Consider the following 27,640-nt stretch of genomic DNA (forward strand, 5'->3'; position numbering starts at 1 on the left):
CTGAATTCCTTGACCTCCAGTGATCCTCCATACCACTTTAGACCTTCTATTGATTGTTAAGTGTATCACCTTCCAGATTTCAGTTTCAAGCATCCAGTTCTCTGACCACCACTGATTCTCTCTTTCCAGCTTACTCCCTCTAATACTGGAGCCACAGCAATTTTGGGACAGTCATCAGCACCTCTATTCCTTCATTTCACGAAATCCCTTTGTTATCCATCTTCCTCATGATGTCTTTGTTTTTCTTAGCTTAGATTCCATGGTCTGTTAATATAATCACCTTTTTCCACCCTCTGTCCTATTCTGCTCGATTAAACCAATATTATACCTACTTTTACCTAAATAACCAGATAAAGCTGGAGAAAAACACAGCCTTCTGACTACTTTCACTTTAGATATTGATGGCCACAAGTCTTCAGTGCTTCCTAGTCAATTCATTCTCTCCCTTTTTTCCCAACCTTGAAACCCCCTTTTTTCAATTGATAGTGTTTATTTTACTAAAAAAAAACAAAACAAGCAGAAAAGAGACTTTATCGGCAAGTCTAGATGCCTGAAATAGCAATGTTAGTAGAATGTTGGAAGCAGAAGGCAACCTTTCAGGGACTAAACTATGAGTAGGTCATAAGGAGTTAGAGATTGATGCTTTCCCGGGTGTGTCACTGAAACGCTGTCTGTATTAAATGAATCTTGCCCCATAATAGGTTTACTGGCTGTATTTGGGAAATGCTGAAAGCTGTGTATAGTTTGAATCTCTGTTTCCCTCTGTCTCTGATGTGCTGATACAGAAGCAAGGAAAGATGAATAAAATTACAGGTAGAAAGTAAGTTTCTATCTGCTGGCCTAGGTGTTACTAAAGCATTGGTTTTCAAACTTTCACCCACTTCAGAATAACCTGGAGGACTTGATAAAACAGATTGCTGGATTCTACCTAGAGGGACTGATTTCACATGTCTTGGGTGGCTCCTGAAAATTTGCATTTCCAACAAGTTCTTAGTTGACACTGATGCTGCTTGCTGATTTACGGAATTGGGAATCATATATTGAGAGTTACTTCATTTAAGTAAGAATTCAACTGCCAAGACCGTCAAGAATGGTTAGGATTTTGAGCTATACATATAGGAAATAGCTGCTATGGGGCAATATAATGGAAAATTAGAGCTGATTAATAACTTTGAGGGACTTTGACAGTGAGACGGTTTGAATTTATAGGGGACTCAAGCGGCTATTTTTAATGACTTTTTCTCCAGCAATGTGACCTTTCAGAGAGCAGGAACAGAACCACAGCAGTTAGTATATACAATTTTGAGGGAATCCTACAGGCTGCTTATGTCAAATATTTTATCATCAAGCACTCCATCTTTGCTTTGCATTACCATTATGAGTGCCAAGATGGCAGCTGTATGATCTGTCTGCCCTTAGCCCATCTGCTTCATTTTATTTATTTGTATGCTTATTATTTATTCATTTATTGATTTTAATTTTAAAAAGTTGTATATGGTAGAGGCTTTGCAATGTAGAGAATAAAGTGTCCATCAAGTACAGTCAATAGTTTCATGGCTTTGGGTAAATGACTACCCTGTCTCTTGTTTTCTCATTTGGGAAGTTTTAAAATAGAAGAATGAGAAACTTCCAGGCCTCCCTTTATGAATGTAACTGATAAATCTTTAAAAATCTTGAAGAATTACATTTTGGGAGAATCATTAGTTAGGTTTCTGCCTGAGGAGAGTCCCATGTAGTTCTTTTAACTGGCTAAATATTATTGGACAAGCTGGGTCTCTTAAAGGTTTGTAGTATTTCTGGCAGTAAGTTGCACTACTATTCCTGGGTGTCTGTACTTCTGAGGCGTTGCCAGTGAAATGTTTTCATAATGGATTGTGCCTTACTCTAGTCCTCACTCTTGTCAACTGTCACTTCCTAAATGACTTTATACTATCTGTACTGAGCCTGGAATAGGAAGGAACCACAAGAAATATTTGTATAGACAGACAGACATGGAGTCTCGCTCTGTCGCCAGTCTGGAATGCAGTGGTGCGATCTCGGCTCACTGCAACCTCTGACTCCCGGGTTCAAGCAATTCTCCTGCTTCAGCCTCTGGGATTGTAGGCACGTGCCACCATGCCCAGCTAATTTTTTTTTTTTTTTTTTTTTTTTTTAATTTTTAGTGGAGATGGGATTTCACCATGTTGGCCAGGATGGTCTCGATCTCCTGACCTCATGATCCACCCGCCTTGACCTCCCATAGTGCTGGGATTACAGGCGTGAGCCACCACGCCTGGCCTACAAGAAATATTTTGAAACACACTTGGGGACATGATAGGAGAGGAGAAGGGCAAGCCCTTTTTCCTATCCTTTCTCTTAATTGATGCCATACCCAGTTCAGTGAGCAGGTAAGATTGAGAAGTATGCTTTTCCTTCCCTGATTTCTTAAATATTTGTCAGCATTTTTGAAACCAGATACCATGTTCTTTTCTTAGTGTCATAATTGCTTATTCTTTAAAATAATGTAATTTTGGAAACTTGTTGACTTGTTCTTGATAATTTTGCTGAGGAATAATTGATAACTTTTGGATATTTAAATTGATAACATGTACATACTTAAAGTGTACAATTTGATGAGTTTTGACATTTGTATATACTGTGAAACCACTACCACAATAACAAGATAGTATATATTTTCATTGTGCAACCCTTTGCAATGAATCCACTGGTCTGCTTTTCTTCGCTGTAGGCTGGTTTACATTGAAAATTTAAGTGAATGGAAATATGCAGTATATACGTTTTGGTGGGGGTGGTGCATAGGTTTCTTTCAGCATAATCTTGAGGTTTATTCGTGTTTCTCGTATTAATGGTTTTCTCCTTTTAATTGCTGAATAATATTCTTCTTTGGCTCTTCTCCCATTTGTTTGTTTATTCACTTGTTTATGGACAATTGGATTATTTCCAGTTTGGGTAAAGCTGCTATAAATATTTATGTACAGTTTGAGTGTGGAAAAGTGCTTTTATTTTTCTTGAGTAAATACCTAAAAGTAGAATGGCTACGTCATATGCCAGGTCTGTGTTTAACTCTTGAGAAACTGCCAAATGTTTTCAAAAGTGCTTGTACCATTTTACATTCTAAAGAGTTCCGGTTGTTCCACATTGTTACCAACACATGATGTGGTCACACTTTGTTTTCAGCTTTTCTAGTAGTATCTATGCATGTCTATCTTGTGGAGTCTCAGTGTCTTTTTTTTTTTTTTTTTTTTTTTTAAAAGGATGGAGTTTTGCTCTTGTCGCCCAGGCCAGAGTGCAGTGATGTGATCTCCACTCACTGCAACCTCCCCATCCTGGGTTCAAGTGATTCTCCTGACTCTGCCTCCCGAGTAGCTGGGATTACAGGCATGTGCCACCACTTGGTGGCCTGGCTAATTTTTTTGTATTTTTAGTAGAGATGGGGTTTCGCCATTTTGGCCAGGCTAATCCCGAACTCGTGACCTCAGGTGATCCGCTCGCCTCGGCCTCCCAAAGTTCTGGGATTACAGGTATGAGCCACCGCACCCGGCCTCAGTGTCATTTTAATTTGCATTTTATACATGACTGATGATAGTGGGCTGCTGATATCTTTGGTGAAGTGTTTGTTGAGACCTTTTGCCCCCTCTTTAAACAAGTGTTGGCTGGGCGTGGTGGCTCACTCCTGTAAACCCAGCACTTTGGGAGGCTGAAGCGGGTGGATTGCTTGAGCTCATGAGTTCGAGAGCAGCCTGGGCAACATGGTGAAACACTGTTTCTTCAAAAAATACAAAAAATTAGCCACCTGTGGTGCTGCACTCCTGTAGTCCCAGCTTACTCAGGAGGCTGAGGTGGGAGGATAGCTTGAGCCTGGGAGGCGGAGGTTGCAGTAAGCTGAGATTGTGCCACTGCACTCCATTCTGTGCTATAGAGACAGATCTTTTCTCAAAAACAAACAAAAACCGAAACAAGCGTTGGGTTATCTGTCTTTTATAATTGAGTTATGGGAGTTCTTTATATATTCCAGTTTCAAGTTCTTATACATTTTGCAAATACTTTTTATCAGTTATCTTGATTTTTGTGTTTTTTAAGTTTTTTGAAGAATAGTTTTTTATTTTGATGAAGTCTGTCAGTTTTTCTGTTTATAGTTCTTTTTGTGCTGTTTTATTTCATTTCTCTTGGTTTTTCTGAAAGTTAAATTTCTCAGATTCTCGTTTTTTAGCTATCAGACAAAAAATGCATAGGAGACAACTATAAAGCTAATAGTGTGTTTGCCTTACGTTTGTGTTTATTGTTACAGTTTTACGGTAAATTGTTTATGATTCTAGTATTTTTGCTTGTTATTTTTGGTTTTTTAGACTTGCTAACGGGCCTGTAAAATTGCCATTGGTTCGTTCCTTTGTTTTGTGAGTAAGGGAACAGAGATTTACGCAGGTTACATGACTTTGCTAATGGTGAAGTTTATGATTATGCCAAGACTGAAAAGACCCCAGATCCTCTCAAATCCCATTTCACTGTTCATTTCCCCTTTTTAATGATTTTGTTGCTAAAATTTTACTGCATACTGCAACATATTAAAAAGAAATTTAGTTCCTTTATTTCTGTTTATTAGTGTCCTCATTGAAAGCATATTATTACAATTATTATGTAGATTAGCTTCCTGAAAGAATCACAATATCCCCTTAAAATTTCATTAAGTGAAGATGTTGAATTTAACATATATTTTTTTGATTCTTTCCAAAGGTCTGTAAACAGATTTGGCTAGGATTATTTGATGATAGATCTTCAGCAATTCCAGACTTCAGGGATCCACAAAAAGTGAAAGAGTTTCTACAAGAAAAATATGAAAAGAAAAGATGGTGAGTGAAGAGTTGTATGTAGACTAAAGCCTCCCCAAATCACATGTTAACTATGGGTAAGGTTAGTCTGACACAATGAAGGATAAAAGACAGACAGTGAGAGCTTAGATAGGTATATAATTCATTATCCCTTGGCTTTTTGTTGGTTTGGTTTCCGAAAACTTTTACTTCTACTTTATCTTAACTCATCTGTTCCTGGCAGCAGCCTTTTTGTTACAATAATTACCAGGAAAGTTAGGGATTCTTCCTTCTAATCATTCCCTATCGCTGTTAGCTTCTTTAAATATGTTTTGCCCTACAAAGCCTCTATTCTTATAAATCATTAACTTAGCAAGTATTTACTGAGTCATATCTTTTTTAAATTTATTGAGTAACATTTTCTGTATACTAGGCACTATGCTAAATAAAGCTCTGGTGTGGTAGTCCATCTACCTAATTGTCTGTTGTAGCCTTTGCTCAAAATATTTTTTCTTTCCACCTAAGAAATCAGTTTACTTTCTGGTTAAGAAGGGAGCATTTACTTTTGCCTAACTAAATCTATCAGATGTTAATTTTTAAAAATTAATTCCAACAGGTTGTACATATAGCTAGTAAGCCCCTTCCAGTGGAATAGGGACTATATCCATAAAGCTAGTGTTCAGCTACTCAGGGCTCTGCATTTTTAGCTATATGAGCACAATTTAAGTATAGTTACTAAGACTCGTTAACTATGAACTCTTTTGGTTGTTTCTTTAATAGTGTTGAATAGTGGATATTTTCATCTTGGGAGGTTAGAAAGATGGGGCAGAGAATCAAAATAGAGGCAATAAATAATGGGGAAGTAACGAACTTCTTGTTTGCTTGAGGAGCTGTGTTTCAACCCAAGAGAGTATGTTCAGAGCCTGTTTTGGTCCTGAGGGAACATTTGCTATGGCTTACAGCAGAGGTCTTTACCTTTATTCAGGAGCACATTAGTTCTGACTTGCGTGCTATATCAAAATTTGTATTCTTACTACTTTCCCAAATAGACTACTTTTTTCTTTTTCTTTTTTTTTTTTTTTGAGACTGAGTTTTGCTCTTGTTGCCTAGGCTGGAGTGCAATGGTGCGATCTCGGCTCACTGCAACCTCCGCCTCCTGGGTTCAAGCGATTCTCATGCCTCAGCCTCCCAAGTAGCTGGGATTACAGGCACCCACCACCACGCCTGGCTAATTTTTTGTATTTTTAGTAGAAACGGGATTTCGCCATGTTGGCCAGGCTGGTCTCGAACTCCTGACCTCAGGTGATCCACCTGCCTCAGCCTCCCATAGTGCTGGGATTACAGGTGTGAGCCACCGCACCCCGCCTAAAATAGACTCCTTTTTGCAAGGCAAGATTAATCAGGGCTATATTCAGCTGTACTAGAAGACATCAGGTATGAAAATAGATTAAAATACACCAGTAAAATTTAAGCTCAGGAAAGAAGAAAATATTAGAAGGTAGGTTGATAGTAAAAATACAGTAGCATAAATGATTCTTTTAAAACGAACGGTATAATTATCCTTTTATCTTTTTGATTCTGAATTTCCTAGACATTCTACCTTATAGGAAAGACTGTTCTCCTTATATAGCCCTAACCTAGTTTTTTTTTTCCTCAGCTGGGTTACTTTTACCAATTCAGAAAGAGAGTTTGGTTAGGGATTAGCTTATGGTCAGCTCTAGCTATCAAGAGAAAAGTGAGTGTGAGTAATGGTAGAATTAAAATCATAGATCCTTACGTCCACATTTATAACAGTAATGTATTACTCATTCAAACTGTAACGCAAATACTAGAAACCTCAAGTAATCACAATTTGTGTTGTTATTTTTTTTTTCTTTCCTGAGAAACAGGATAATAAGAGTTACAAAAATAGAGACTTCAAGTGGTGGGACAGGTGACTATCTTTAAGAGGGCCAGGAACAGTATGTTTTTAATCCAGACTCCCGCACACCCGTAACATATAGCTAGAGAGCAGTGAAGTTGGTTTCTAACATGGAATAAGCACTATCCAGATGCAGCCTCCCTAAAAATACTCACTGTAACTATACTTAAAACAGTGATGCTGTTGTTATCCAAAGGGATTTTGAAATTGTTCTTTTGACCAGTTCTCAAAATCACTTTCTGTGTTATACAAGATTAGTTTCTTTACTTTGTCAGGCAAGTCTTTTGAACCAGTAACTATCATTTGATTTTATCCTTTGATAAGACTTGGCTATACTCAAGAATTTGTATTAGTAGTATGCTAAATTATGGGAAAGTATAACTTCTTGTATTCATTCTCATATATCTTTTGTCTCTCTCATTTACTTTAAAAAAGCTGGTTGTATTGTTTGGGATTATTACGTGGTTTGGTGACAATGAACACTTATGTAGTTAATATCTATACCAGGAATTGTTCTCAGTGCTTTACAAATGTTAACTTGTTTAAACCTAGGCAACTCTGTCTCTCCATTTTATAAATGAAAAAAATGGACGCACAAAGAGTTGAAGTATTAATAGTTTGCCCAAGGTTTCACAGCCATTTGGTGGTAGAGATGGGATTTGAACTCTTGTCTCTGGAACAGGTGCTCTTAAGCATAGTTTTTCTTCTTTCCTCACCTACTTCATATGGGGAATAAGAAGGAGGGTAGGACAAAACCCAGAATTACAAAGAGCAAAAGCTCTCACATAATCCCACACCTAGAGGTTAGGATTGCCAGTGTTTGGACATTATTATATCTTTGCTGCCTCTCCTTTCTTGACTCGCCTCCTCACATAAATCATGTATTTACATGACTGGAATCAAATCTGAAGGATCTGTGAGGTTTTATCTTACCATGTCAAAGCAGAGTAGCTATGAGTATTGTATTATTGTAAATATTTTTTTCTTGATAGATGTTGGGTTTGTTTCCCAGTTTTTTTGAAATTATAAAGAGTGGACTGTGATTAACATCTGTGTGTACATGCATCTGTATACACTTACCAATTCTTAAGGATGTTTCTGAAAGTGGTACTTCTGGTGCACAAAGTATACCTATTTATATATTTTAGTAGGTAGCAATAAAAAAATTGCAAAGTTCACACTTAGCTTATAGGTGAATAAAACCTTAATTTGCATTTTTGTTAGGTTAAAAGTGTTTTCATTTCTATGTCTCCTGTCTTCTGTGAATTGCTTCTTTTGTTCATTTAAAATGGGATGATCTTATTCTTACAGTTTTAATAAGCCTTTATATTTTAGGCCGTTAACTGTAATGTTACGAATGTTTTCCTGCCTCATTTGTCTTCAGATGTTATTTAGATCTTAAGATAATTTTTAAAATTGTGGTATGAACTATTCATCATGATGATTAATTGTAGGTCCTCTGTTTAAAAAAAGCAGTTATTTCTTATGTTGTACTGAATATCTTAGAATAACCATAAATAAGTAATTGAAACAAGTTTTGTGGTTAGTCTTCTCTTTCTCTGAGTATTTCAAGTATTTAATGGGTGTAGTCTTAAGCTATCGTTCCTTTTTAAAAAAATACGCAAAAGTATTCTGTGTGAGAGGGTTTTCAGATAAGATTAATGGTGAAGCAGTCTTGTACAAAGTTAGAATTAAGCTTATTTTTTGGTGTAGAATTACCTACTTTTTTTTTAGTTAACTGGTTTTTACGTGTTTTAGGTATGTCCCGCCAGAACAAGCCAAAGTCGTGGCATCAGTTCATGCATCTATTTCCGGGTCCTCTGCCAGTAGCACAAGCAGCACACCTGAGGTCAAACCACTGAAATCTCTTTTAGGGGATTCTGCACCAACACTGCACTTAAATAAGGGCACACCTAGTCAGGTGAGTAGTCTTTGAATCTTTGTAGGAAGCTTCGACTTAAAGAGGGCTTGATTGTCAAGAATTTGAGAATTCTTTAAGACAGCAGCGTAACCTTGTATGCCAGTAGCGTTATGTTCCAGTGGTTTATTGTACATTAAGAAATTAAGTGGTTGAAATATACATATGTATTTGTTCTTTTTGCTATTGCTAATATGAGTTTCTTTGACTTCTCTGCAACTTTGTAAAGGTGAGTTATACAGTAATGTTGCTATGGCTATATGTGTGTGTGTGTGTGTGTATACGTATATATATATATATATATATATATATCGTGTTATACAATTCGTAAAACGAATCTTTGGTGACCATCAGAGTTAGAACGTATAGCTCTTTGATATACTTTTCTAGGAAAGGATTTCTTTAGTAGTAGAGTTTTCCCACATGTGTGGTTGTGAAGCATGTTGATCATTGAAACACAAGGGACTTTGCATTATATCTTATTCTTAAAAATGAACAAAATGAAATCTTCAAAGTTGCTACCTAAAGTTTGTCTTCTACACTGTATTATAGTTGATGGGGCTGTGACAGATCTGTTACTGTGTGGCACTGCAGCCTCTATCCTGTACAAGAGTAGTTCAGAGGCATAGTACTATGGTTTAAATCCTGCCCTTTTTGGTAACACATACTAAGACACTTGGATAAATTTCTCTGTTTTCACAAAAGGTTGAGTGAAAAATGAGAAAGGTTAACTCAGCATACTGTAACTCTTCTTATGTATAAGTGTGTTTTAAGTTTGGAGATAGTTTTGCATAAAGATTTCGCAGATCCGACTGGAATATCTTTATAGTTAATATGTGGTTTATAGTCCCCAGTTGTAGGTCGTTCTCAAGGGCAGCAGCAGGAGAAGAAGCAGTTTGACCTTTTAAGTGATCTTGGCTCAGACATCTTTGCTGCTCCAGCTCCTCAGTCAACAGCTACAGCCAATTTTGCTAACTTTGCACATTTCAACAGTCATGCAGGTAAGTGTTTTTTCCCGACAGCTTTTGCTGGGGGTGCATATAAAACACCAAGAAACATCAATTCTTCATCACACTTTGAGGATCAGTAAACATTTTTTGTTGAGAATGTTTTGTTACTCGTAACTGTTGAGCTGTAATATGTAACCATATAATTGTGTTGCTTTTTAATCACAGAAGAGATTATATTTAATGTCAGTTGGTTGGCAGGACCTCTTTCTGTGGAAAAATGGGGAAAGGATATAATGTCTGTTTTTTATTCTTTATGAAAATTGCAAATATTCAAAAGTAATTGGATACTATAACCTTTATGTGCTAATCACCCATGGCTAATCTTATTTCATTTGTCATTCCACTCTCACTGTCATATTATTTTGAAGCAAATTTTAGACATAGTTTATCCTTAAATGTTGTATATTTCAATCTATAAAACATACTTTTTTTGTTAGATATAACCATATTAGTAGCATCACTCCCTAAATAATAGTAGTAATAATAATTCATTAGTCAGTATTCAAATGTTCATTATAGTTCACATTTTTCCATACACATACATACATACGTGCATACATACATATATACGTACATACAGTTTGTTTGAATCAGATTTCCAGCAAGGTCCACAGACTGCAATTGTGAGATATGTCTCTTAGGTTTCTTAGTTATAAGATTTTTCCTCTATTCCTTCTTTTTCCTCCTCTATAATTTGTGAAAGAAATTTGCTCATTTGTCCTGTACAGTTTTCAGTAGTCTGAATTAGTTGATTGCACCACTATGGTGCCCTGTAACAAGTTCCTCTGTTCTATTTCTTGTATCAGGTTGTTGGATCCAGAGACTTAATCAGTTACAGGTTCTTCCTGTTAGGAGGATGGGTGGCTGGGGATATGCTTACTACTTGGGATTTAAGAGGCTTTTAATTTTGGATTGTGTTTTTATAATGTTACCTGTTGATGCTCAATAACCGAGTCCATTGTGTAAAAATAATGATGTTCTGAATTTATTCCTTCACTTATTAGCTGAAATACTTTTTAAAAAATCTATCTGGTGGCATGATTTGTTTAGGAAAGTCAGAATACATGATTCTTTTCCATCAGATATCACAATAATGAGTTGATTTCCTAACATTTTATAATGGTGACTTTTTTCTTTAGTATCATTATGACTTCATAGATTTAAACATTTGCTTCTTCTCAGTTTGCTGTCATTATCCTTAGTAGTGCTCAAATTAGCCCACCTTAGGAGTAGGAACATTTTCAGGTTGGTTCCTACAGATACAACTCATTCATTCATTTGTTTGAGGTGGAGTCTTGCTCTCTCACCCAGGTTGGAGTGCAGTGGTACAATCTCACTGCAACCTTCACCTCCCGGGTTCAAGCTATTCTCCCACCTCAGCCTCCCAGGTAGCTGGGATTACAAGTGTGCGCCACAACACCTGAAATTATATACAAATGTGAAAGTTTGTATTTTGGTAATACAAAAATACTAATTTTTTATTTTTAGTAGAGATGGGGTTTCACCTTGTTGGCCAGGCTGGTCTCGAACTCCTGACCTTAAGTGATCCACCCACGTCGGCCTCCCAAAGTGCTGGGATTACAGGCATGAGCCACCGTGCCTGGCCTCTTTTTGTTTTTTGTTTTGTTTTGTTTTGTTTTGGTTTTTTTGAGATGGAGTCTCACTCTTGCTCACACTGGAGTGCAGTGGCACGATCTCGGCTCACTGCAACCTCTGCCTCCCAGGTTCAGCTGATTCTCCTGCCTCAGCCTTCTGAGTAACTGGGCTCACAGGTGCCCTCCACCACTCCCGACTGATTTTTGTGTTTTTTAGTAAAGATGGGGTTTCACCATGTTGACCAGGCTGGTCGCAAACTCCTGACCTCAGGTGTTCCGCCTGCCTCCCAAAGTGCTGGGATTACAGGTGTGAGCCACTGCACCTGGCCCTAAAGATATTTTTTGATAGAACTCTTGTGGTCTTTGAATGGCCTTTTCTCCCCTGCTTATTCTCAGATTTAACGTATTTGTTACAGTTTAATGCATGTCACCAGAAATTGGGATTTATGGAGTTTTATTTTGTTAACAAATATGCAAGCCTTGAAGAGGTACTTAGGTAATATTTAAAAATTGATTATTGAAGTATAGATTTGGTCACTTGTATCTCTCCTTAATTGCAATAACAATAGTCTGATAGGGAAGTGGCATAATGTAGTGAAAAGAACCTGGACTTTGGAGTTGGGACAACCTGGGTTCAGATGCTGGCTTTCTTGCTTATTATGTGTGTAACTTTGGGCAAATTACCTAACATTTCTAAACTTTCTATTCTGTAAATTGATTTTGATAAGTGGCAAGGTTCAAGTGAGATGATGCATTTAAGTGGTTTACCATCTAAAAGGTACAATAAACATTGTTTTTCTTTTCTCTTTTATACACACTTCGTATGTATGTACCTATGTATACACATACACACTTATGTATGTATGTTTGCATGCATTTAAGAAAAAAGGTCATACTTTATGGCAAGTTTTTATGCTGCTTTAATCTTTCGATCTTTGTTAAGATTCCACAAATGGTTTAGATTCATTTCCTAACAGCTTGGTAATTTCTTGAGTCTTTACAGTGGCTTCTTTATGCTTAAACAGTGTAAAAGCATACATAGTATTTGTGTTGGAAATATGTATGGAATCTATTTTGGATGTCAGTAAGCTGTGATGTTTATATCATGGAAAGTTTACCGGTCTGCATTTTGAGTGATTAAATAAATATCAAACCAAATGTAGAACATTAATTTAGGAATTTAGTCATTTTATAGTTTTATTTTGATAATTTGAAACTTTGCTTTATATTATTTTGGCATGTGTGTATGAGGTATTGGCTAAAGCTTACTCTTTTTCATAGGTTTCTATAGGTTCAATTATGGAGAAGAAAAACTCAAGACTGTATGTTTCTAAAAGATGTATTTCACAATTTTATGAGCATAACAGAAACCAGTGCTGATAGAACTGGTTTCCTATTCGTATTTTAGAACTTACTTTGCCTTATTTTACTTACTTGTGAGATTGTGATGGTTTTTCATTTTCTTTCAATTTGATGACCTGGCTTCTTTTTGGATAATGATGATATGAAGCATTTTATACATAATCACACTCCAGAGTGTGCTGTTTGGGATAGTTTGAAAATTTGTAGAAAAACTTCTCTCCAGCCACAATTCTCTCTAGCAAGCAATAAGGGAACCTTTCATTTTAAATATTAATAAAAACATTTTCTAAGGACATGCTTTAGAAGGGAATTGTGGTGTAATTTTTATATGTCTCGTGTGTATTTGCTTTAAAAAGGAGTACTAGGATGACATGGATCTCCTTTTTCAGGAACGGTTATACTGAGAAGGATAAGAAATTTTGGTTTTCTTTTGCTTAAGTTGTTGGAGTTGTGGTAGATTTCCCTTCTCCTGTGTTAACCTGAGCTGCAAAATCCCAGAAAACATGGAGAAGCTCTTTCCCCATAACCCTCCAGATAAGAAGCCATTTCCCCTTCTGACCAAAAAGAACCCCAACTCTCTTTCTTCACCTCCTGCATTTGAATGCTGGTAAAAAGAGTTGGTGGGAGAACCAGTAAATAGAGTAAAACTTGTGTAATTTGTGAATATATTCTGGTTTTATCTCCATTTTAGGATTATTGAAATATAATGCGAAATTACTGATAACCACCAAATTCTTTTGTAAATTTGCAACTTATTTCTTGTTCCCTTTTTCTCTCTTGAAATGCAATTTGTGAGTCTTCACAGGTAATGTTGGACTTTTCTTTGTAGCCCTGTTAGCCAAAAATGGTTAGCCAAAAATGGTTAGACTGCAACTCTACAGACTAGTTTGTACCATGGCTGCACTAATACTTTCAACAACTTCCTTAAATTGCACTTTGAAAACAATAGCCATCATTTAATCACAGGATAGTAAAGGAAAAGAATCTTATATTTTGATCAGATTGATAGAAAGTAGTTAATCTTAACTGTTCTGTTTCTTGTGCGAAGAAAGAATGAAATAGCTCCTGTAGGCTGCAAGTCAGGCTACCTGGGAGGAGTTGCTTTTTAGTCTGAAGTTCTTACTTAGAAATGACGGCTCAGATTACCTTTTTTTCCTTTACTTTATTTGACTTTTGGTTTCATTACAGGAGAATAAAATATATATGCCTGTTAAAAGAAGAAACTACTGAATTACTCATTTATTTTTCCTTCTGATATGTATGGTTGATACCATCTTTTGATATTTTGCCTTGGAGTAGTTTTTAGGTGTAAAAACTAGGTCATGGTTTAACTGAAATGTCTTTTTCCAGAGCCTTTCCAGGCATTCAGAATCTTTATTTTTCCATATATAGTTTACAAATAAAGTCATTGATTGCCAATTTCTTCTCATCTTGATATTCTTGTTAATTTTTTAAAAATGCTAGGTGAAAATTTTATCCTGAACAGTTTGATACGACTGATGGAACCTTTAATGGCAAATGATAACTATTCACACATGCCAGTCTGGTTCGTTGGCATTGTTTTGTAGGGAGACTTTTTCTTTTGTAAGTAGTTTAGTGACTTAAAAGCTGGAAGCCTTTACTCTTCATGTGAGCATTCAGGCTGAGGTATAGTATTTGTGGATGTGTGTTGCTGGGTGGGGTCATTATTGGGTTCAGTAAAAGTCATCTTCTACGGAAATGTGCATGAAGCTAGAAATAAAATTCACTTACTGAATTTAGTAGTTATTTTGCCTGATGATAAACGTCATATCACAAAACCTGTGCACTATAAACTGTAATTGATTTTTGTCACACTCTATACTGTAGGATCTAAACCCAACTGCCTTGCAACTCAGGTAACACAAATGAGTAGTATCATGTGTGTTTAAGGAACTGTGGTGCCCTTTTTAAAGGGGATGTTCTAATCTGTTAGTACATGGAAATAGGGATTTAGGATACTAGATATATTGATTTTTTTTTTTTAAATAAGAGAAGCTAGAAGTCTTTTTGTTTATTATGAAATGCTCTCTTTTTAAATGTTGGGAATTGATGGGAAATAATGTTAAGTACTGTACAGATGAAACAAAGCATATCTGTCAGATGAATTTGCTGAGGGCTGCTAGTTTGCATTCTATGAACTCTCTGTCTTCCTGTCTCATGAATATGTGTTTTTCTTTGAAGAGGAGTGACAACTGTTAGCAAGACTCAGGCTCATTAATTTGGGGTCTTAAGTTCCACACTAAGTTGACTCCTTGAAATACGATTATTTAAGAAACAGCTTTACCATTGTGTTACATTCTGCTTAGCTTGGATTTCTTTGTACAGAGATTACTTGAGTGTCCAGATAGTAATTTTTGTATTTTAGTGTTGAATTTGCAAAGTTTTGTTTTCCAAAGTTTTATTCTGCAGCATTTACAATCGATTGTTGAAGATAGTGAATAGATCAGTACCTAGACGTAAAAATGGATACAAGTACTACAAAGTCCTGTCTTGCCATATTTAATAGGTATTCGATTAATGTTTGGGGCTCTGAATTATATGCTATAATTTCTGTACTAGCATTCATTGTTCCTTAAATTTTAATGAGTTTAAAATTGCAGGCTTCTAATAGAATATGAATATCTTCCATTTATTTGGTGATCCTGTGCTTTTTTTAGATTTTTATATATGACCATGGTGAGACATTTGTAAACTTAAAAAAAGTTTTATTTCTTAATTAAACCATCTTTGTATTATTTTTTAAGTATTTCAATTATTGTTGAGATTCACATAGTTGATTACCATTTTTATTCAGTGAATTTTTCCAGAATGTTTTCTACATCTTTGTCTGCTTTCCTGTAACTCGGTACTGTAACTCAGTACTCTGAAATAGTTTCCTTTGTTAATGGAGTCACTTTTATAGTACTATGCTTGAGGTCATATACAGAGTATTGTGTCCAAATTTAGCATTGCACAAAGTGTTTTTGGAAATTCCTGGTTACTACTTAGTAAATTACCTGTAATTGGGTTAAATGCTGGTAGGGTTTAAAATCTGATTTCTAAGTGAATTCTCTCTAAAGTGAGTTTTGATACATAGAAACTTTTCATATAATTCTTAAACTCATTTGTCATGTATTTTCATTTATAGTTTTCATATTCATTAACATTTGTTGTTCCTTACCATTTACAGCTCAGAATTCTGCAAATGCAGATTTTGCAAACTTTGATGCATTTGGACAGTCTAGTGGTTCGAGTAATTTTGGAGGTTTCCCCACAGCAAGTCACTCTCCTTTTCAGCCCCAAACTACAGGTAGAGCTTCTCCAGCATTGTGCTTAAATGTTTACTTCACGAAACAAAATTCTCTTAAGTGTAGTTTTGAAAAATTAGTCTAAACTTAAATTCTGTAATTATCTGACTTTAAAATGGTTCTATCTTAAAAAGCTCTGGGGAAACCTGAACTCTTATTTTTTTCTATATTCATTTGTTTTTCTGCATTATTTGGTGTATTGTCTGTTTGACAACATCCATTCTCCTTTTCCTGCACATGAATCTTCCTTAGATCTACCATGCACAGAGGACAGAGGCATGACACTGCTATAAGTATTTCTCTTTCAGTCTCTCTTTTTTGTGTGTGTTTGTTTGTTTTTTGGCAGTGCTCCTGCCTCAGGATAGAATACAGGCACATGCCACCACTCCCAGCTGAAATTTTTTTTTTTTTTGGTGGGGGGAGGGTAGCAACTGGGTCTCACTGTGTTGCCCAGGCTGGTCTTGAACTCCTGGCCTGAAGTTATCCTCCTGCCTTGGCCTCCCAGAGTGCTGGGATTACAGATGTGAGCCACTGTGCCCAGCCAGTACTGTAAGTTTTTTAAGGTTCATAGAATCCATTGATTTAGGCTGACATTATACCTCTTAATAAAAGAAGCTGACTGCTTCTGTAGAGCTAAAAATGTAAGTAATTTTCAGAGCAAGAGGCCTGAGAAAAATTTTTATATGTTTATTAGACAAGAGTACATTAATGATCACTTCAGTCAAACTTGGAAATAGTTTTCTGTGCAGGAATTGGTGTTTAAACATTGAATACTCTTTCCATAAATTGTGCTGTTTCCAGAAACTCATTGAACCCTTATTTAGATTTTTGGCTGATTACTTTTCTTTCAACTTTTAACTCTGTATTGTCTTAAAGCCTTTTCTTTCAGTTTTCTTTTTTTTTTTTTCCTTTAACTTTCATCATTTACATAATTTCTGGCTGTCCAGCATTTAGAATGCTTTCATCTAGCTGCAGTTTTGGTGAATTTACTTCAGCTTTTCCTCTTCAGGCTACCCACAGTAAGTTCTGTTGTCAAATAGGCATCTTATACTAATTTGCATATTTTTGCTATATTTCAAGGGTTTTTCCAATTATAGATCGTTGATAATTCTTTAGTGATAATCCTTCATAAAAAATCTCTCCCAACTCTATTTATTAAACTCAGAGTTAGAGAACACAATAGTAGACAAAGAGTTACTTGGTTTAATAATAATTTGAAATAATATTCTTATATAAATTTTGAAAGTTTAGTATGCACTTTGTTTGCCAGCTCCTTGTAACAGGTCACAGTCTTTTACATACAAACATGTATTACTTACCTTTAATTGAAAACACCATGGTTTAACTCCTGAAAGAAATTTGATCAGTATGTATGTCTTTTAGAATGTATAAAAACCTGCTTGATAGAAAGTGTTCGTGTTTTTTAAATAGAGGTTCATGCATTCTGTTTTCAAATTATCTGTAGTTGTCTTTTCTATCACTTTAATATATAACTGTGTATGTATACTATTTTGATTTCTGAAACTAAAGTTTAGAAATAAAGAACTAATATCCCAAAAGTGTAGGATCAAAAGCATAGAATGAAATATACTGATTTTAGTCTTTTGATAGTACTTTAAGGAGGTCTTTATAATAGAGAACTAAAGATTTAACAGGATATATACAATAGTGACCATTAGGTGAATTGTGGTTTATAACGTCAAAAATTGCTATAATGTATTATGTACTGTAGTTTTAATGCCTTGAACTACACATGATATTGTATACACATTTAACTATTATATGGAATTAAATAGTAGCTCTTCAAGTGAAGTAAGTGTAAATGTCAATAACCATCTTTTAAGAAATTCTGGATCACCTTAACACATTTTACGTATTGTTAATTGCTACCGCTGGGATTTGTTTAAACTATTTCACCATGGAGCCACAAAAGTTTGAAATCCTCCAAGTAAGATACTTTGCATCTTGTTTGCAGTCTGTTTAGGGAGAACTAGTAAAAGGCCATAGTATATTTGGATGAGAAAGTAACTGAATCTCAAACCAGGTAGTGTGGAGTTACCCCCTCCATGAATTACATTCTTCATTCCAGGGTAGGTAATAAACAGAAACATGTTATTTTACATGTTGCTAAGGCCTTTGAAAAATCTTTTACAAATTAGAAAACATTACTTGCAGTCGAAAGCCATTGCCAGTCATTGATTTTAATGTTGTAAGATTGCTTATAGGACATTTAATTTAGGAAGAAATGATCATACAGTCTATGAGAGGGTATTAGGAAAAGCTTAGAAATTTCAAGTGCTCTGTTTATTCTGTTACAGGTGGAAGTGCTGCATCAGTAAATGCTAATTTTGCTCATTTTGATAACTTCCCCAAATCCTCCAGTGCTGATTTTGGAACCTTCAATACTTCCCAGAGTCATCAAACAGTATCAGCTGTTAGTAAAGTTTCAACGAACAAAGCTGGTTTACAGACAGCAGACAAATATGCAGCACTTGCTAATTTAGACAATATCTTCAGTGCCGGGCAAGGTATCAAGCTTTAAGCAAAACAAATACAAATTTGTGCTCTTAATTTGGTTGTATTTATTAAAATGTGGACATGTTACACTTTTCTCAGTAGTTGTATAGAAATTTTGTCTGCACTGTCATTTTGAGTAAAATGTTCACTTGGCACATTTTGTACCTGAAATGTCAGCTACAAAACTGAAGACATAGGAACTGATTTGTAAACTTTCAGTCTCACTAGTTGAGAAAAATTTTATTTTGTCCTAGAAGGCATGCTTTACTTTTCTTTGGCAATAAAGAGCCAAGAAACCCCATTGGCAGAGCTGAATGGAGGGTTATTTGGTGGTTTCTGTGATGTATTTACTTTGAACAATTTTCCGTTAACATCTTGGTGGTTTTTATATTTCTTAAAGAAATTCATGAATTTTAAAATAGTATAGTCTTGTATCCAGTTTTATCTTAAGGCTAGTAGCCTCTAAAAATGCATATGGCAGTGGTGAATAGCAGGTGTGTGTTGCTGAATGGAATTCTCCATTCTGATCTCTGGGCCTGTTCTCCTCCTCTCCAAAATGGATAATTCTAAGCATTAAACTCATGGAGTTATGTTCTAAGTATTATTGCATGTAAGGCATTTAGAACGGTGCCTAGCACATAGTAAGTGCTCAGTAAATGTTTCCCGTTATTACTGTCTCTAATTTTTTCATGGAGAGTGCTGAGGGAAGTGATGCTATTGATAGACTGTTCACATTAGGTCCAGCATTATATGAATTTATATGTTCACGTGAACAAGATCTACTTGTCTTGGAGATGTTAACATAGTAGGACTTGAGAGTTTCTTGCTTATGCATAATCTAGACAAATTTTTTTGGTAGGGTCTTAATTTTTGTTAAAAGACATATTCTGTCTTTACCACAGTGGTATGTATAATGACTAATCCTGTCCTGTATGGTCCAGGTTATTTATTAGATTAATGATTTGGAATCCTGCTTAACTCTAAATCCATTTTAAGTTTACCCATGTTTCATGGCAAATGTGGTTGATAAGTTGAAAGTGTAACTTTAAATTTTTGGTGTAACGTGATTTTGTTCATTCCCAGGTGGTGATCAGGGAAGTGGCTTTGGGACCACAGGTAAAGCTCCTGTTGGTTCTGTGGTTTCAGTTCCCAGTCAGTCAAGTGCGTCTTCAGACAAGTATGCAGCTCTGGCAGAACTAGACAGCGTTTTCAGTTCCGCAGCCACCTCCAGTAATGCGTATACTTCCACAAGTAATGCTAGCAGGTACCTTGTCTTAGCTGGCCCCTCCTGCTTTGTGTTTTATCTTTTTTTTCCAACTTTGAGTAATCAAGTTAAAAAATGACTGTTTCAAGGTATAATTTTAAAGTTCTTGAATACTTCTGTAAATTTGAGGAATTTGAATTTAATTTGCTAATTAAAATATAATCCTTGAATAATTGGCATAATTTTATCTTTTCATTGAATCAGAAGTTTTTGTTATGTTCCGTCTTTGAACACTAAACTGTATTTGAGAGCATGTACACATCTCAAAATGGACAGTTATTTACAGTTTGTACTCAGCAGAGAATCCATTTAGTAGTCAAATAATATACTTTAAAAATACAGTTTTTAGTCATGAAGATTAAACAGTGAAAGTACTATATTATAGGCTTAGTCATAAATACAGATTTTTAGAAGTGTTTGCACCAAAGCCCAAAATCAATTCTATATCTCTTTAGTGTCATCCTTGTATTTATAAATAAGCACATCTGCTATTATGTTCATGTATATCTGTTAGAATTCTTGGCAGTAGGAAGCCTAACACATTTTAAGGACATTACACTTGTAAAAAACTCTTCTAGTCTTTATTTTAGAGTTGCGAAAATAGTCTCAGAAATACAAGAGATTTACCTATAACAGTGTTTTATTCATCTCTGTTTTCCATTCCTGTGGATTGTATTTACTACTTTCTTTTGTTATCCCAGTAGCTTATTTTCCTTAGGGTTGTAACACTTCTAGAAACATAAAGTCTGGAAACATACGTGATATATAATACATGATTTATTGATATTACATTACAGTACATCAGGGGTTCACAAAGTGTGATCCATGGAATGTTTGGGGTACCTGAGACCCTTTCATGGGGTCTGTGAGGTTAAAACTTTCTTTATAATAATAATGAGAGATTGTTTACCTTTTCATTAATTGATATTTGCATTAATGGTGCAAAAACAATGGCAAGTAAAACTTGCTGTTGCTGGTGTCTTTTTTTTTTTTTTTTTTTTTGGTACTTTAAATTCTAGGTTACATGTGCACAACATGCGGGTTTGTTACGTAGGTATACATATGCCATGTTGGCTTGCTGCACTCATCAACTCATCGTTTACATTAGGTATTTCTCCTAATGCTATCCCTCCCCCAGACCCCCCACCCCCAACAGGCCCCCGTTTGTAATGTTTCCCACCCTGTGTCCATGTGTTCTTGTTGTTCATCTTTTTACACTTAAATGTCTTAATTTTTCTTTGTGTTGATAACTGATGCTATGATACATGATATGTTCATTATTTTATGGCTGCCCTGTAGATCGATTATCCTTACTTTCTCTTTTTTTTTAAAGAAGAAAAAAATGAACTCTTTCAATATTTGTTCTCAGCAATGTTTTTGGAACAGTGCCAGTGGGTGCTTCTGCACAGACACAGCCTGCTTCATCAAGTGTGCCTGCTCCATTTGGAGGTATGTACTTCTGGTATATATACTGTTTTTTATAAAGAACCCAAGCATATATTGTGTAGCATTTTCTTAGGAGTCAAAGCAATGATTTGTTATCGGAATCCTTGAGTTTTCTATCTTGATAAATATAATAAACAAATAATTTAAATCTTAAATACAAAATGTATTAGGATTTTATAGTGTATTTTATAATTTTTTAAAGCTACGCCTTCCACAAATCCATTTGTTGCTGCTGCTGGTCCTTCTGTGGCATCTTCTACAAATCCATTTCAGACCAATGCCAGAGGAGCAACAGGTAAGAAAAAGAGACAGTCAGTAGAACAGTAAGCTTTGGGGAAGGTGTTTATCAACAAAGATACCATGTGAAGAACACCAGAAAATGGGGCCTCTTTCTTAGTGAAGTGAATGGCAAATGGATAGAGGAGTTTGTCCTTAAAGACAAATTCTAGCTGAAAGTTCATAAAATCCTAGAATTTAACAGTTGAGAGGGACCTTAGAAATTATCTAGTGTCTGCCCTTTCCAGTTAAAGCTTTCATTTTTCAGGTAGGGAAGCCCAGACGTGGAGATGAGACTCCACAGAACGTTTATGACAGAGATGAGACTTGAACAGAGCAATTTAGACATATTTGGTGGTCTAGTTTCAGAATTACTGGTTGTAACTCTTGCAATCTTAATGGAACCATTTTACGAGAAGTTTTTATTTTCCCTATGAGATTGCATCAGATGACTTTATTATGTGAATTCTTAATTATTAGGTCTTTTTCTAGTGAATATCTCTTTCAAGTGTGAATATTTTTTAAGTTGTAGAAACTTGATTCAGTTGTGGGTATAATACTGAATATTTTCTCTTTTGATAATTTTTTCCCTTAATTCTCTTTGTTTTCTCCATTTTTTTCTTTTTGATTCATACTGTAAGCCAGTCACATTTTTCTCACGTTATACCTCTGATTTTTGTCATATTACCTTAAACACCAGAGATATTTGCCAATATCTTGGAATGTCAGCAAGTACATTTGGTATGGCTGGGTATCCATTAAATCTAGAGTTTGTATGCTTTTTGTGTCTATGTCACAGTAATTTAGAACTAAAGCCTAAACTCCAGTTATAATAAATGTTGATATGAAATCTTGAGAGATTAGGTACTTGTAACATTGAAATCAAATTAAACCATTAAGAATTACTAGTTTTTAGTAAATCTCTTTGTCATTGACAAGATTAAGAATCACAGTATTAGAAGTTTGAGCTGTAACTATTTTCTTTTCACATAAATGTCTTTACTTTGTTGGTAACTAACATAATAGATATTTGATAAGTATTTGAATTTCACACAAAATTTAACTTTAAAAAATAGTTTGTTTTAATTCAAGCGTACCTAATGAATGATTGTTTTAAATTTCCATTTGTACAATTTCTTCATTAGGTGTGTGATATGTGCAGTGTTTCTGTTTCTTAGCATACTGTTTTCATTTTGTGGACTGAGTTTGTAAAATGTTTCATGATACAATGGGTTTTTGTACATTGCCTCATTTAATCCACTCAGCTGTCATCAAATAAATATTTTAATTGTCTGACAGCTGAGGGAACAGGCCCAGAAAAGTCAATTGGACATATTTTGAGTACAGCCAGCCAAACTCGTGTTCGAATTCTGATTTATAGTTACTTCTGGTTGACCATAAGAAAGCCTTTTGAATTTTGTTCTTTTACTGAATGGGGTAAGAATGATAGGGGAATGTTCAAACATTTATTGTGATAAAGTTGTTCACAAGATGCTATTGAGATATTTATAGATATTATAACTTCATTTAAGAACTGATGAATAGAAACTCAAATTATGCTTTGGCTGAGCCTAATCGTGTTGACCTAACTTCTTTGAGCCTTCATGTTGTCCCTCTCTATAGAAGGTGAACAGTATTCTCTTGCTGGCAGGTTTGTTGTAAAATTAGATCATGCACATTTACCCTGTACGGTCTTCACATTACAGCATATGCTCAGTAAATCAGACCTAATATTTTCCTTTCATGACTAGACCTCTGAGTTGGTTCTGTCATTAGAGTTAAGGGCCTTTTTTTGCTTGTTTTATTTAGAGTATGAAAGTTTTGTAAAAGTTGAAGCTCTACATAGGATATAAAATAATATAAAATGTACAATGTATGTTCAGATAATATAATTTTAGTATTAACTAACAAAAATTTATTAGAAAGGTAAAACTACAGTGTCCACAAATGTTTATTTCAAGGTAATACATTTTTTCCATTATAAGTCATTTTGAATTTATCACATTGGTCACTTTATTAGATTATTATTGAATTGACCAAATCATAAGCATTAACTGCATATGTTTCTATTGAAACTGAAATATAAACAATACTTTGACAAGTACACTATGCTTAAGAATTTCCAGTGTTTTATACCATCAAAATTAATATTATTTAAGAACTTTTTGTTACCTTCAAATATTTTAACACTGGCCGGGCACAGTGCCTCATGCCTGTAGTCCCAGCACTTCGGGAGGCCAAAGCGGTGGCCAGGAGTTTGAGACCAGCCTGGCCAACACGTTAAGACCCTGTCTCTACTAAAAATGCAAAAATTAGGCAGGTACGGTGGTACATGCCTCTAGTCCCAGCTACTCGGGAGGCTGAGGCAGGAGAATCGCTTGAACCAGGAAAGTGGAGGTTGCAGTGAACTGAGATGGTACCATTGGACTCCAGCCTGGGCGACAGAGCGAGACTTTGTTTTTAAAAAAGAAAAAACAAATATGTTAACACTGTGAAATTGTATTTTGAGGTACCCTTTGATCCTAGCACTTTGGGATGCCGAGGTAGGTGGGTTGCTCGAAGCCCAGGAGTTTGAGAGCAGCCTGGGCAACATGGTGAATCCCGTTTCTACCAAAAATACATGGTGGCAGACACCTGGAGTCCTAGCTACTCAGGAGGCTGAGGTGGGAGGATTACCTGGACTAGGAGTTTGAAGCTACACTGAGCTGTGTTTGCGCCACCACACTTCACCCTCTCAAAACAAAAAAAGAAAGGAGGTACCCTTATCGCATACCTTACTGCATAATAGTTCTATGTGAAATTTGGAAAGGTTTATCTATGTATTTCTTTTTTGTTTGTTTGTTTTAGACAGATCCTCACTCTGTCACCCAGACTGGAGTGCAGTGGCTTAATCTTTGCTCACTGCAACCTCTACGTCCCGGGTTCAAGCAATTCTCATGCCTCAGCCTCCTGAGTAGCTGGGATTACAGGCGTGTGCCACCACACTCGGCTAATTTTTGTATTTTTAGTAGAGATGGGGTTTCGCCACGTTGACCAGACTGGTCTTGAACTCCTGGCCTCAAATGATCTGCCTGCCTCGGCCTCCCAAAGTGCTGGGATTACAGACATCAGCCACCGCACCTGGATCATTCTTAAAATGACGTTTAAATAATCATTTTTTCTGGATTTATAAAACTTTGGGGCTTTAGCTTTTTTTTTTTTCATACTTTAAGTTCTAGGGTACATGTGCACAACATGCAGTTATGTTACATACGTATACATGTGCCATGTTGATGTGCTGCACCCATTATTAACTCCTCATTTACATTAGGTATGTCTCCTAATGCTATCCTCTCCCCCTACACCGCACCCCAAGACAGGCCCCAGTGTGTGATGTTCCCGACCATGTATCCAAGTGTTCTCATTTTTCAGTTCCCACCTATGAGTCAGAACATGCGGTGTTTGGTTTTCTGTCCTTGCAATAATTTGCTCAGAGTGATGGTTTCCAGCTTCATCCATGTGCCTACAAAGGACATGAACTCATCCTTTTTTATGGCTGCATAGTATTCCATGGTTTATGTGTACCGCATTTTCTTAATCCAGTCTATCATTGATAGACATTTGGGTTGGTTCCAAGTCTTTGCTATTGGGAATAGTGCTGCAATAAACATATGTGTGCATGTGTCTTTATAGTAGCATGATTTATAATCCTGTGGGTATATACCCAGTAATGGGATTGCTGGGTCAAATGGTATTTCTAGTTCTAGATCCTTGAGAAATTGCCACACCGTCTTCCACAGTGGTTGAACTAGTTTACATTCCCACCAACAGTGTAAAAGTGTTCCTATTTCTCCACATTCTCTCCAGCACTGTTTCCTGACTTTTTGATAATCGCCATTCTAAGTGGTGTGAGATGGTATCTCATTGTAGTTTTGATTTGCATTTCTCTGATGGCTGGTGATAATGAGCATTTTTTCATGTGTCTGTTGGCTGCAATAAATGTTGTCTTTTGAGAAGTGTCTGTCTGTTCATATCCTTTGCCCACTTTTTGATAGGGTTGTTTGATTTTTTTCTTGTGAATTTGTTTAAGTTCCTTGTAGATTCTGGATATTAGCCCGTTGTCAGATGAGTAGATTGAAGAAATTTTCTCCCATTCTGTAGGTTGCCTGTTCACTCTGATGGTAGTTTCTTTTGCTGTGCAGAAGCTCTTTAGTTTAATTAGATCCCATCTGTCTATTTTGGCTTTCGTGGCCATTGCATTTGGTGTTTTAGTCATGAAGTCCTTGCCCATTCCTACGTCCTGAATGTTATTGCCTAGGTTTTCTTCTAGGGTTTTTATGGTTTTAGGTCTAACATTTAAGTCTTTAATCCATCTTGAATTAATTTTTATACAAGGTATAAGGAAGGGATCCAGTTTCAGCTTTCTACTTATGGCTAGCCAGTTTTCCCAGCACCATTTATTAAATAGGGAATCCTTTTCCCGTTTCTTGTTTTTGTCAGATTTGTCAAAGATCAGATGGTTGTAGATGTGTGGTATTATTTCTAAGGGCTCTGTTCTGTTTTGGTACCAGCACCATGCTGTTTTGGTTACTGTAGCCTTGTAGTATAGTTTAAAGTCAGGTAGCGTGATGCCTCCAGCTTTGTTCTTTTTGCTTAGGATTGTCTTGGCAATGCGGGCTCTTTTTTGTTTCCGTATGAACTTTAAAGTAGTTTTTACCAGTTCTGTGAAGAAAGTCATTGGTAGCTTGACGGGGATGGCATTCAATCTGTAAATTACCTTGGGCAGTATGGCCATTTTCATGATATTGATTCTTCCTATCCATGAGCATGGAATGTTCTTCTATTTGTTTGTGTCCTCTTTTATTTCATTGAGCAATGGTTTGTAGTTCTCCTTGAAGAGGTCCTTCACATCCTTTGTAAGTTGGATTCCTAGGTATTTTATTCTCTTTGAAGCAGTTGTGAATGGGAGTTCACTCATGATTTGGCTCTCTGTCTACTATTGGTGTATAGGAATGTTTGTGACTTTTGCACATTGATTTTGTATCCTGAGGCTTTGGGCTGAGACGATGGGGTTTTCTAAATATACAGTCATGTCATCTGCAAACAGGGACAATTTGACTTCCTCTTTTCCTAATTGAATAGCCTTTCTTTCTTTCTCCTGCCTGGTTGCCCTGGCCAGAACTTTCAACACTATGTTGAATAGGAGTGGTGAGTGAGGGCGTCCCTGTCTTATGCCAGTTTTCAAAGGGAATGCTTCCAGTTTTTGTCCATTCAGTATGATATTGGCTGTGGGTTTGTCATAAATAGCTCTCATTATTTTGAGCTACATTACGTGAATACCTAGTTTATTGAGAGTTTTTAGCATGAAGAGCTGTTGAATTTTGTCAAAGGCCTTTTCTGCATCTATTGAGATAATCGTGTGGTTTTTGCCTTTGTTTCTGTTTATATGCTGGATTACATTTATTGATTTGTGTATGTTGAACCAGCCTTGCATTCCAGGGTTGAAACCAAATTGATCGTGGTGGATAAGCTTCTTGATGTGCTGCTGGATTCGGTTTGCCAGTGTTTTATTGAGGACGTTTGCATCGATGTTCATCAAGGATATTGGTCTGAAATTCTCTTTTTATGTTGTGTCTCTGCCAGGCTTTGGTACCAGGGTGATGCTGGCCTCATAAAATGAGTTAGGGAGGATTCCCTCTTTTTCTTTTGATTGGAATAGTTTCAGAAGGAATGGTATCAGCTCCTCTTTGTACCTCTGGTAGAATTTGGCTGTGAATCTGTCTGGTCCTGAACTTTTTTTTGGTTGGTAGGCTATTAATTATCAGTTTCAGAGCTTGTTATTGGTCTGTTCAGGGATTCAACTTCTTCCTGGTTTAGTCTTGGGAGAGTGTATATGTCCAGGAATTTATCCATTTCTTCCAGGTTTTCTAGTTTATTTGCGTAGAGGTGTTAGTATTCTCTGATGGTAGTTTATATTTCTGTGGGATCAGTGGTGAGATCCCCTTTATCATTTTTTATTGTGTCTGTTTGATTCTTTTCTCTTTTCCTCTTTATTAGTCTTGCCTAGCAGTCTATCAGTTTTGTTGATCTTTTCAAAAAACCAGCTCCTGGATTCATTGATTTTTTTTGAAGGGTTTTTTTGTGTCTCTATCTCCTTCAGTTCTGCTGTGATCTAAGTTATTTCTTGCCTTCTGCTAGCTTTTGAATGTGTTTGCTCTTGCTTCTCTAGTTCTTTTAAT

At 36.0% G+C, this 27,640-nt stretch overlaps 1 protein-coding gene across 3 annotated transcripts in view; it reads left to right on the forward strand.

Moving 5' to 3' along the window:
• The window catches only part of AGFG1 (ArfGAP with FG repeats 1), an 88,918-nt gene that overhangs the window by 43,123 nt on the left and 18,155 nt on the right, over window positions 1-27,640 (forward strand). For 2 of the 3 annotated variants that reach the window (XM_007966500.3, XM_007966501.3), the window contains exons 3-10: window positions 4,732-4,847; window positions 8,485-8,647; window positions 9,492-9,645; window positions 15,802-15,921; window positions 18,238-18,447; window positions 19,520-19,700; window positions 21,070-21,149; window positions 21,349-21,441. In XM_007966500.3, coding sequence (XP_007964691.1) covers window positions 4,732-4,847; window positions 8,485-8,647; window positions 9,492-9,645; window positions 15,802-15,921; window positions 18,238-18,447; window positions 19,520-19,700; window positions 21,070-21,149; window positions 21,349-21,441 — 1,117 coding nt within the window. The remainder of the gene's footprint in view (window positions 1-4,731; window positions 4,848-8,484; window positions 8,648-9,491; window positions 9,646-15,801; window positions 15,922-18,237; window positions 18,448-19,519; window positions 19,701-21,069; window positions 21,150-21,348; window positions 21,442-27,640) is intronic. The other variant, XM_007966504.3, reaches the window with a different exon arrangement.

Source organism: Chlorocebus sabaeus, chromosome 10 (assembly GCF_047675955.1).
Source record: "Chlorocebus sabaeus isolate Y175 chromosome 10, mChlSab1.0.hap1, whole genome shotgun sequence".
Classification (NCBI taxonomy): domain Eukaryota; kingdom Metazoa; phylum Chordata; class Mammalia; order Primates; family Cercopithecidae; genus Chlorocebus; species Chlorocebus sabaeus.